Here is a 12,529-nt window from a genome sequence, read left to right as displayed (position 1 = left end):
GGGTTTTTTTGCTATATAGTTATATCTTTACTGCTTTGACAGGGACTGAAATAGCCCAGCTAAAAGACCCTCTCAAAAAGTTATCCAAACAGATTTGCACTTTGTGCAAGGACTCAACTTAGGCCACACTTCTTGGCACTGATTATTCATTACTGGCAGATGCAATGGAATTTATTAGAAAAAAAATAATACAAGTTTGAGTCAAAATTATTATTCCCATTACTGCAACAATTAAGGTCATTCATAGACCAGGATTCATCGTGCCCGTGTTCTAGAAAAACAGAACTAAAAGCAGTACATATAGAATAAAATGTTGTACTTCTAACCCAAGAAGTCTATAATCTAAGTGTTTCATCAAATACGAAGAGAGTATCATACTTAACTACAGAGGCATAAGAATGCAAAGAACAATGAGAAAATATCAGTCAGCTTGCACGAGCAACACTAGCAAACTGAGGCTGGCATTTTGCAAGGCATTACATTATTGATTTCTTAGCAGAGTTTTGTATTTAAGGAGAACAAGCTTCCTAAGGTTTTCACAAATGTTAATGAGGAGCCCTTCCTGGGCTTGCAGGGCGGGAAAGTAAAAAGCATAAAGGATTTTGTTGTTTTTTTAAACAAATGAACAAGGGAACCTGAAATATCATTTCACTGGAGAGGACAAATCATCTAGCATGGGGGGCAACGGATCTTTTATTTCATTATTATTTTTTGAACATGGAAGGAAATTAATAATACCTTTTTAGTAAATCACAGGTTATATATCTGTGGTATATTTCAGAAATATCTATCCGTTAAGAGTAAGAATTAAAGAGGGTAACTAGTTGCCAGGGATTAGTAGGAAGGAATATGTTAATGCTGATTCAGTAAGAGAAGCTTTCTGTGCATGTATACACATTTTAGAAGGATGGGAAGACAACTGCAAAGTGATAAAGAGATGAATCAAAAAAAGGTATATAAAAACCTACTACCCAAGGACAATCACTTAACGTGTTCAAAAAAAGAATTACCAGGTGGTAGCAGACAGTATTCTACATATGCTTTTACATGACTCAACTTTGAGATCTTTGTGCAAATCTTCGGATTTGTGATCTTTATGAATCTGCCTGACTCAGAAGGTATCTAATTTCCTACTTACAGGCAGATTCAGCACCTTTTGCATTGTCCAGGTGTGCTGTCTGTGGAGCAAATGGTATCTTCTCCGAGTCCTGCAGTAGCTTCAGAAATACCTTTCATGGAATAGAAAATAAATAAATAAATAAATAAATAAAATGAATTAATTAAAAAAAATAATAATATATTAGATTCCATTTTCTGTAAACTAGTTTTTGTTAAACTACATGCTGAGTGATCCATGTAGTCAGACAGTAGTAGTGGCTGTTTTAGCCACTCTGCTGGAGTATGACTATAAAATTATTCAAACTCTCCAGAAGAGGTATCCTGAGAATAAGGGGAAAGGAATAAATACCAATAGATGCAGAAGCACCTACGCAAAGCACTGTTGTCCCAATCACCATCTATCTGCAAAGACTTTTCAGCAAACTGGCAGCCCTTATTTGACATTTTATTCTCCTAAGCTGTGGCATGTGCTCAGTTACTGCAGTTTTTACCAAGTGTATAAGTACAGCTCCAAGCCTCTTCTGATACAGTAGCTAGAAATTTGTGGGCACAACTGCAACTGCTACTAGTGTTCTAGTTGTACCAGGACAACTAGATTTAATGTACAAAATCCTGCTGAACTGAGAATCCATAGTGGTCTAGGAACTATCCATAGATTTCTAGAAGCAGTCAGGCAATCTCACCATCTCCATTGCCACACAACAACTCATAAAGGTCCTCTAACACTGAATATGAAAAGTAGGTAAATTAATCCATTTTAATAGCAAAACCACTAGCATGTATACTCCAAGATGGAAGACCTGTTGATCTGTTGATGTAATGAAGATCCTGTTACCTAAAATCCCTGTGGGAAACACTGGAAATATTTATTCTTTTTAATAAAAATAATAATCTAAAAATCCGCACTAGATTAAAGTAATAAGGGTTGAATCTTCCTAAGTGGGGGGTAGATACACATCAGAAAGAAGCTAATGATAATATTAAAATAAACAGATCACACCAACTTTACAATAATGAGATCTATTTACATGGTATACAGTCTTTGCTTAATAGATTTGTGTTACACCCACTACTGTGTGATTAATTCTGTTTCGCAGTTCTAATCATAAAGTCCTTTGAATTTCATATAAGTGAATTTCATTTCTCAGTCTCTCAGCCTTCACAAAGCCTGGAGTTGTTTTCATAGTGACTTAGCTATTAATACCCACCCCACTTCTTGTAAGCTGAAATGAAAAATAAAATTAAAAATTTCTTAACTTCACCTGAATTGCAATTTAAACAGTGACCTGGGAACTTCAGATTAATAAATAAATAAATAAATAAATGAAAGAAAATACAGCTACTGTGATCATCTCTAATTGAACAGCAAAATTGAAGCCAAGTTTTATTTTCTCTCGATGAAAGCCTTGTCTTCTGTGTTTGGGTTGAGCTGCAGGACTCTGATTATAACTACACTAAAACTTTTCTAAAGCATTAAAGAATCATTTACTTATTTCCACAAAAGAACCTGATACCAGCTAGAACAATAAATAAACAAACAAATAAATAAATAAATAATAATAAAAAAAAATCCTCGTTTCTAAGGAGCTCATACTGTAGACAATAAAACAAGGTCAATTTGAAGTACTTTATTGTTGTGGAAAGATATTTCTTGATTTGCTAAGGTCTGAATGTTACATAAACCTTATTTTGCTTAGTCAATATAATTGCCTTTTAATAGCAATTATTGATTGCATTTGTTACCTGCCAACTTTCAGGAAATGCTTTTGGCCATTAGAAACTGTAAGGCTAGAAGAAACTAAATTCCTACTGACATGGATCTATAAAACCCTGGAGGGATATCCTGACAGCCCAAAGCCATGTTCTAATTTGTTGCTTTGGGCCTGCTTGCCAATGGCTCCTCTGCACACCAATTCTGTCAAGTGAACCAAGGCAAACTGAACAGGCTAAAACCACAAAGGAAATGCTCCTGTCCTGCTAGGATAATGTGTACACTACAGGTTGTTGCCTGCACATACTCAGTTCAGCATCAAAATTCCTTCTGGGATTACAGACATATCTTTTCTTCTTTAATCATGTTACATAAGTTGAAGAGAAGACATAATGAAACCTTAAAAAAAAAAAAAAAAAAAAAAAAAAACTTTTGCTAATACATACTTCTGTCCACTGATATTTTAGCAACACTTCTGAAACCTCTTATCCTACAAATCCTGTGTGTATTCTAGCTATTTTAGGGTGGGAAAGTGTTAATTGATTGCTGTCAATTTATTTTCAAAAAGCACCTGCAAAAACAGTAGTCAAAATTGTGAAGGGTAACAGATGAAGTAACATAGAAGACACATGAAAGTCTCTGAAATGTAAGCAACACATGGAATGAAGCAGTGTTTAACATTTTTGCAGGTGCTTGTATTAGATCTTTGCACTAAGGCATGCAGACTCCTATGAACACATCCATGAGCAGACAACAGTACTACACGTACATTGTTTTATACTTCAACCATGAGTAACAACCAAATACCCAAATCTGGAGGGGGAAAAAAATCATCTTTCATTTAAGGAATGTTTACATATCATAAAATTCATCATGCATGAATTTTGTTCAGTAATTGAGCAGTACCAGGGCAAGTATTGCCGGCAAGTCTCTAAGCTTTAGGCCTACATCTGTAATCCATATTTTACCTTAAATAAATTCCCTTTGTAGGAGCCAGTTTTCCTCTTAATATGTTTCCTATACACTTTGTATTTTTTTAATTTTCTTCCATGCAGACCTTGCCTTACATAGCCTTCTGCAGCTACAGTAGTGCTTCCTTAATTGAACTGATGCAGAAGCGGTCTTAGAGCTATTCGCTATGGATGACCATTGACCTCAGTCAATGGTTGATTGTTGACCTCAGTCATCTGCTAAACAGGAACACTTCTGTCTGTGTACACAGACACTTGACACAGTCCAAGCAACAGAAAGCCTGTACTTTCCATGAAAGGGCTTGAAATAGGAGGAGAGTGGCAGGGCTCATTGCCAGCCACTGCCCCTGTGAACAGGCTGCATGCCTGATGCTGAAGGACCACCTCAGCTATTTTGGGGGATGGGGGCATTGCTGGCTGTTGATAAGGACCACCCTACTTGCAAGCAGCAGTACCACCCAGGCTGCTACTTTCAAACCACCAGGTTGTGAGCAGGTATAGAAAGTGCATTCCCTCCTAGGAAAAAGGTCTGGACAGGTGGCAATACTACAGCGAATCAGATTGATATATTTGTGCCATTATTAGATATTGTTACAGGCCTCTCAACAAAACTGAATCTCATTAGAAGATGTGTTAATGATTAGTGTTTCAAGGCCAAAATGTTTCAAGGACTTGGCCTTTCTTGGGAAAGCTTTGGGGCAAATTGACTGAAGGAAGTTAATTTAAAGAAATATTCCAGTAATAGGTATTTCAACACATCTGATTTTGTGAAGATGCTTCAATGCTTTAGTTCTCCTCCCAGTGCTAAGCAAGAAAGCAGCAAATTTTGAAGTCTCCAGAACTGCCAGAAAGTGAAATACCGTCCTCAGAAGAGCTCTCATTATATACTCAGTATAATTAACCACCCTCCCATTCTCCTCTTTGTTCTGCTATCTTTGGATTACAAGCTTTATAAAATATAAAAACATAAAGAGTTTGGCAGAAAAAAAATAAAATGTAAAATGAAGCAAGTATAATATTAGTTAGATTCAAAGATGCTGGGAACTTATTTTGTTAGAACTTCAAAATTTCTTTGAAGCATGAATGGCAGCCTGGCTTCCCTTGAAAGCTAAGATTTTAGGCAGTAGAAGTATTCCTCAGACTGAAAAAGAATAACGGCGAGTGTATGAGAGAATGAAAAGAGAGGATAAAATAAAAATTAGAACACATTTCTTCCTTTAAAGTCAGAGTTCTTTGTTTCCAGATCGAATTGTTTGAATAGACTAAATAGTACTATTATGTGCTATCCATTTAGTTGCCAATGCAAAGAGGCTTTTGATAAGAAAATGGAGAATGGAGGTTGTAACAACTAATGATGAGATGCAGAGATGACAGAAATCACCCCAAATTAATGCATTAAGTCTTCAAGCTGAAGAATGATACATCAATATCTAATACCATCTTTAAGGCTTTTTTTTTAAAAAAAAAAACTCCCCTGCAGAAAACAAGTGAAAGCAAGCTCTCAGTTGAATAACAGATGCAGCACACTGAGGAAGCCTCCATTTTTCCTGTGGCAACTTCACATTTACTTTACAGATACAAATTCTGGAGAGTCTTATGATAGCCCATAGGAATATAATCAAAAAGGTTCTCAACACATACATTACTTTCAAATCTATAAAGGTTGGTAGTGAATATTATTCTTACTTATAGCACGTTAATCACCCTATATGATTTGAAAGAAATAACAGGGTCTTGCAAGGCAAGCTGTCTGAGGAGAGCTTTTGACTTGCCTCATTTAATTGTAGAGAAGGGAAATCATTCACTTTATAAGAGTGTGTAATATTTAATAAACTTGTATAATATTTCTGTTTTTCCCCCCTCCCATAGCCATAGCAAACGCTTGCCACAGTAGCTTACATGCTGTGGTCATGTATGACAGAATTGCCAATGAGACACCTTTTTTTTTTTCTTTATTAATAACTCAGTTTTATAGAGAGCTTAACTTCAAAAAAAAATCACATATGTGCTGGTAAAGCATTATTTGGTCTGCAGTTTAAAAACAAATCTGGAAAAACAGGTCCTTTATGTTTGTACAGACTCCTGATAACATATGTAGTATATCAACATAGTCCTAAAGACATCTCCCAGTGGACTGGTTCAGGGTACAGTAGCTCCACTTGGTGGTGAATTTGTTCGATGAATTTCTTGAACAATTGATATTTAAGTTTACTTACATTATTGGAATTCTATTTAAATTTATCCCTATAGATTATGTAAGATTAGTAATTCTAAACTTGCAACAACAAACACAGAACTGCTGATACTTCCAAATACATGACCCTATTAATTCCCATATGTATAGCACACACAGCAAAAATACAATGCATAATTAGTATCTGACAGGCCTTCAAGAGCCTCATCTTCATAAAACTGAGAAAGAAAATCGTTTTCTCTGGGGGGACTCTGTTGTTCCAGCTGATCTGTTTAGTGTGTATGTATACATGTAAAGTATATATCTGTGTATATACGTATACACACTATATACACTAATACATATACATATATATTATTATATATATTAGTATGCATATATAAGTAAGTAGGCACACCTCTCTCTCCATATGAACACAAAACATATTTTTTTAGAGATTTCTAGCACAGTTTTGCAAAGTCCTAAGCTTTATAATTCAGACAAATTTTGAGTAAATTATTTTTTTCCTCTCCCAAGAGGTAATTGCATTGAACCTCCAAACTTGCAAGTTCACAGTTCATTCCACTGCTAAACATTGAGGACAACATTGTCTCTGATTAGGTCAATGACACATCATATTTTCCATTCTTAAATGCAGAAACAAACTTTTAAGAGTTACACAGATCCTTGGGGGTCACATCAGAGTTTTAGAATAAGTCATTGTAGTGGAGTGACTTAACAGCAGTAAGTTAACAGCATAAATATTAAGTATTTGATATTTGTTTCATGTGTTTTTTGTTGTGTTTTTTTTTGTTTGTTTGTTTTTGTTTTTTTTTGGGGGGGGGAGTGTTTTTGTTTTGGTTTGTATTAACATGTTTCTCACAGGAAATTGTTGTGAAATTTGAAAGGTACAATAAAGACTAGCTGGAAGCAAATACGAGATTCTCTAACAAGAAAATGTCATTAAACATAAAAACTGCAAATACCTCTTCCAAAGTTGTGTCAGAAATACCGTAGCCAGTCACATGTAGATGATGAAGGCTTTGATCTAAAGCCTGAAAAAGACCTTTAAAAGAGGTCTTATCTGTCCTTTCTGGAATCACATAGGTCAGCTCAGTCCCACTGTTCTCTTTCAAGAAGGCTTCTGGGATGTGGGTCTGTACCAAAGATGTGACCCGAACAATGTGCATAGGATCCTGGATTTCAAACACAGAAGGCTGAAGAAAAAAGGTGGGGGGCGGGGGAGTTAGCAGAAGTGGACTTGAATTCATACAGGAAATTCTCCACTGATGAAACTACATCTAACCTGGGACACAGAGACAAGTTCCCAGGAATAAGAACAGTACAATTTTAGCTAAATCCTTAAACTCATTTTCAGAGATGTCCCCTTAAATGCATCATTTTCAGAGATGTACTTTTTAAAAAAAAAAAAAAAAAAGTAAAATAATAGCAATAAACAACAAGAAAGCTGATAAAAACGTGTTTTGCTGGCTCTGTAATAATCTCTATCACATACTACTTCCAGGCAGGGAAGAATATGCACAGAATTCCCTTGGAATATAACCAGCTATTTAGCAGGCTCTATTAAATTCTGCACATTACATTTTTAGTATACCTTTTTTATGAGCGTTAGACTGTGTCCCTGGCCATATGTTTCTCTTAGATAAGAGGGAGAACCGCAGCACCTCAGCTGGCCCTGCTGCAGGATGGCAATGCGATCGCTGAGCACCTCCGCCTCATCAAGATGGTGAGTGGTAAAGATCAGTGTGCAACCTGAATCAAAAAGATTTGTACATATCCACAAAACCTGGCCTCCACAGAAATAAACTTGGCTTTCAGGAAGGTCCTTTAACCTTAATGGAATGTGTTTCAGGTCCCTTCAAAACATAATTGCATGACACAAACAAAACCTTTATTCAAGATTTAGACACACCATGTTAAATTCAGGTCTAAACATGCTTTGCCTGGTATTACATGTAACGGTTTAATATTTCCTACTTTAAGTTCAAGATATTTTAAGAGCTTAAGAGATTCCTTAAAATCACATAACTGCAGAGTCTGTTTCAATGGATCATTCACTGTGGTTTATTACAGCTAATTGACTGCTCACTTGCTGAAGACTTTGTTTCACACAATCCATTCTTAATCTCATGGCACTTGAAAAATTAATGAATCAGACTGACTGATGAGTATATCTTCATTAGAAAATATATGCATCTATATATAGATATGTGCAACATGGGTAATGAAAGGCAGAAAAGAACTTTGAGAAACAAACAAAAAAGAAGAAGTTAAGAAACTACAGAAAAGGTCTAAAAACTAAGCTGAACTTTCTGTTAGATTAGGTATATTTCTGTGAGATAACAAATCCTGTAATATTGCTTGGCTGCTTTAAAGTTTCCTGAGTTCATAGAATCATAGAATATCCTGAGTTGGAAGGGACCCTTAAGGATCATCAAGTCCAACTCTTGACACCGCACAGGTCTACCCAAAAGTTCAGACCATGTGACTAAGTGCACAGTCCAATCTCTTCTTAAATTCAGACAGGCTCGGTGCAGTGACCACTTCCCTGGGGAGCCTGTTCCAGTGTGCAACCACCCTCTCTGTGAAGAACCCCCTCCTGATGTCAAGCCTAAATTTCCCCTGCCTCAGCTTAACCCCGTTCCCGCGGGTCCTGTCGCTGGTGTTAATGGAGAAAAGGTCTCCTGCCTCTCGACACCCCCTTACGAGGAAGTTGTAGACTGCGATGAGGTCTCCCCTCAGCCTCCTCTTCTCCAGGCTGAACAGGCCCAGTGCCCTCAGCCGTTCCTCGTACGTCTTCCCCTCCAGGCCTTTCACCATCTTCGTAGCCCTCCTCTGGACACTCTCCAACAGTTTCATGTCCTTTTTATACTGTGGTGCCCAGAACTGCACACAGTACTCGAGGTGAGGCCTCACCAGCGCAGAGTAGAGCGGGACAATCACCTCCCTTGACCTACCTAGATGATTACGTTACCTCTGAAATTAACATATTTACTTACAAAAAAAGTGATACTAATATTCAGACTATCCCCATAAATTTTATTGAAACAGAATTCCAGAAAGGAAAATAAAAAAAAAAAGGGGTGTGTAAAACTTTGTACCTGCTTTGTACTTCAGAAGAACATCCCAGATACTACGTCGGGAACATGGATCTACTCCACTAGTGGGCTCATCTAGAATAACTGTCTTTGAGTTTCCAATGAAGGAGATGGCAACTGACAGCCTCCTTTTCATTCCCCCAGAAAGGGCTCCAACATGTTTGTCCTGATGCTCCAATAAATCCACATCTTCCAGAGCTCTGAAATAAGAGTAGAGAAGCTTGAGCAATTTTGTAAAAGCTTTCCAGTTACATCATGTCCACCCAGAGCAGAATTACCAAAAAAATTGTAAATGAAAGATAACATAACACTACTGTGACTGATTATAGAGTTTGGTGACAAAAAATAATAAGAAAAAGAAAAAGTGAGCTCTAATTTCTACCTACAAAGCCTATCACCATCCAAAATATAATTTCTAGAATAGTATTATGCAGGATAAGAACAGAGAATAATTTTGAAATTAAGTCAAACAGAATAAATACTTGTCCACTGACTACAGCAAACACTAGATTATAGCTTCTTAAACCATGGGTAAAGATGGTTATTTTCACAACTCAAACAGTGCTTCAGTTTTTGCAACTACATAAACAGCTTAAAAAATGCCTGTAGAAAATGCCTGTAGACATTTGAACACTGGAAGTAAATAATAGGGTATTTTTTTTTTGGTTGTTTTTTGTTTTGTTTTGTTTTGTTTGTTTTGGGTTTTTTTTGTAACACTGCTTTTTTCTTCTCTCTCTTATTTTATTTTATTTTTTTTTAAGGCATGTTCCTGTGAAGTAAACAGATTAACAGTCCCCAGATAAGATAACACTACCTCATGTAATTCAATCCAATCTGCCTGGAGGTTCCATGTACTGCCTGTTCAGCCTTGGCCCTTCACTGATCTCACAGCTGAGCAGGGTGTGGACACATATCCACTAAAGACAGCACTGAAAGACCACCAATTCATTTTTCATCACACTGACTATCCAGTTATTGACCAAAAAGCTGTCAGTTGCTATCAACATGGCAAGCAAAATATAAAAGGATCAACAGTTCTAAAGTAATCTCCTGAATCATCTGAGTGAACATGCAACTTAAACCATGCTGTTTACACTGAGCAAGTTTTTCATTTTTAAGGAAACAGACCTGTATAGTTGTTTTACACATATATAATGCATGAAAATGACTCTTAATCTCTTTAAAAGCCATCTTCTTTTTTTTTTTAATAAAAGCATTTTTTTCACTGTTTTGTTATTTTCCTATTTTTTATGAAGTATTTTAAGGTATTCATTGTCTTAATAAAATACAATAAAATTTTCTTAGTGGCAAGGCCTGCAGAGTCCAGAGTATCCTTATGTGCCATTACTAAAACAGAGTGCTACTGAGCAGTCTAAGTACAATAAAATACAGAATATTACTTTGCATAAATTGTAACCAGACTCTGTTTCATTTTCCCTTGTTGTTCTAGGGAGTTGTTTTTAGAGAGACTATAGTGTCCCATGCCAGAGATTTTTCATATCAAAATTTTCAAGTAACAGATTTTTATAACAGCTACTAAAAAGGAAGGCCACTTTGCTTCAAATGAGTCTACGAATGCCTAGTTGGACATTACAGAGAAGTCCCATCAACTTGATATCTCCATTGACACATGGAAGCACTCAGCCCTCCACACAGGCTAGCCTGCCTCAGAAGGTAAACAGAAAGCATTTCCACTGGCACAGTATTAGAAAGGCATACATTTTGTTACTAAATTTCAAAAAATGCATTTTGCTATTGGTGAACAAGATTTCACCTTGTAGAGTTTACTAATAGTTTAATATACATGATGCAAAGACAAGATGTAGTCCTATAGCAAATTAGCAGCAGCCTAGAGACACTACCGAACATTCTCAGCCTGACAAGTGGCAAATCCTGTGAGGTCATGTCAAAGCTCTGGCTTGTTTTTCCTATTGTATTGTTTGTTTTTAAACTCTTTCACTTAAAAATAAATAAATAAATAAATAAATAAATAAATAAATAAATAAATAAATAAAATTGAGAAAGGAAAGACAAATATCTGTTAAAAAGATTGTAACAAACACTGCCTTCAGCTGCCCTTTCAGGTCTTCTAATCTTCCCTCTACTGCAGGTGAGAGAATACAAGATAATAAATAAAGTCAGTGTTGACTTATCTGAAAACTCATGATGAAAACAGTTTAGTTTCCATCTGCCTATCCAGCAACAGCAAGTACCTCCAGGAGGGAGGTAAGGCAGACAGCATGAGGCAGGACCCACTACAGCTGTAACTATCCTCACTGCTGTCAAAACATGGTTACCTGATGGTTCTGTGTACCAGGTTTCTAACATCAACAGTTTCACTACAAATATATGAACATAAAGGTTAGAAACTAGGAAATCTGTTTTCAAGGTATGATTTCAGAACACAGAGTGTGATAAAAACTCACGGAAATCAATCCTGCAGTTTCTAGTCACTTCTATTTGCAATTTTGCTTTAGCACTTTTGTTTAAGTGGTTTTCAATAGACACTACTGATTTACTTGACAGATTTAAACACACAAAAGGAAAACTCTTACCCACTGACTTGCTGGTTCAACTGTTTGTTTGTCCAGCCAGGTGCCTTCACTGATCCATAAAGCAGTAGATGTTCTCGCACTGTTAGTATGTTGAACAGGACATCATACTGTGGGCAAACACCCAGCTCTGTCCTGATTGTAGCCAGATCAGTCCGTATGTCCTTTCCATTAATAATAATGGTGCCAGAGCTAGGTGGATACAGACCAGTCAATAGTGATCTGTAATAAGGAGAGAAAAAAAAAAAAAAAAAAAAGGCAAAATGAGGTAATGACACTATTACGTAGCTCACACTTGGATTTCCTAAGGCATGTCCTAGCATCATTGCAGCAACACCAATGCAACTGAACATTAATTATAGGAATACTGCTGATGTGTTTGTGGTTGTTGTTGTTTTAAATCAGCAACTCAACAGCCCTTCATTTCCTCTACTTCCAGAAAAAAAGCCATTTTTCCCAGCCAGATATAACAGTGCATTATTTCCTTTTCCACTTTTGCATTCTAGCTGATGAGTTATTCCTTGTGGGGCCCATCCTGCATCACTGATTTCAGTAAAGTTGATCAAAAGTAACATAAAGGTAGAAATATATGGACTTCTTAATAGAGACATTTTTAAATGCCATTTTTATTTTATTTCAGTCTCTGGCCATCTGTTAGAAAGCCCCTTGCAACATCTAGGAAAAAGGCGCAAAAACCCTTAAGTTTCCCACACTATGTGATAGAAGTGGACATAGGATGCCAGAAAAGAGCACTTTCATGAGATGTGTTCATTTCCACAGCCAAACATACTCAGCTGCTATTGAAGCTGCTTCTGAACAACTACATCATCATATTTGTGGCACAAATGACCCAATTTGCTATTCATTGCATTGCTTTATATAGC

General features: G+C 36.5%; 1 protein-coding gene across 1 annotated transcript in view; it reads right to left on the bottom strand.

Moving 5' to 3' along the window:
* ABCA13 (ATP binding cassette subfamily A member 13) overlaps positions 1-12,529 on the bottom strand; it is a 191,189-nt gene that overhangs the window by 96,183 nt on the left and 82,477 nt on the right. Inside the window, exons 37-41 of the mRNA XM_068671052.1 lie at positions 11,649-11,867; positions 9,097-9,293; positions 7,590-7,747; positions 6,961-7,191; positions 1,139-1,229 (exon numbers count right to left, since the gene is read on the bottom strand). Of these exons, the coding sequence (XP_068527153.1) occupies positions 1,139-1,229; positions 6,961-7,191; positions 7,590-7,747; positions 9,097-9,293; positions 11,649-11,867 (896 nt within the window). The remainder of the gene's footprint in view (positions 1-1,138; positions 1,230-6,960; positions 7,192-7,589; positions 7,748-9,096; positions 9,294-11,648; positions 11,868-12,529) is intronic.

Source organism: Anas acuta, chromosome 2 (assembly GCF_963932015.1).
Source record: "Anas acuta chromosome 2, bAnaAcu1.1, whole genome shotgun sequence".
NCBI lineage: Eukaryota > Metazoa > Chordata > Aves > Anseriformes > Anatidae > Anas > Anas acuta.
Note: the sequence above shows the minus strand (reverse complement) of the source record. Positions and strands in the feature narration are given on the sequence as shown.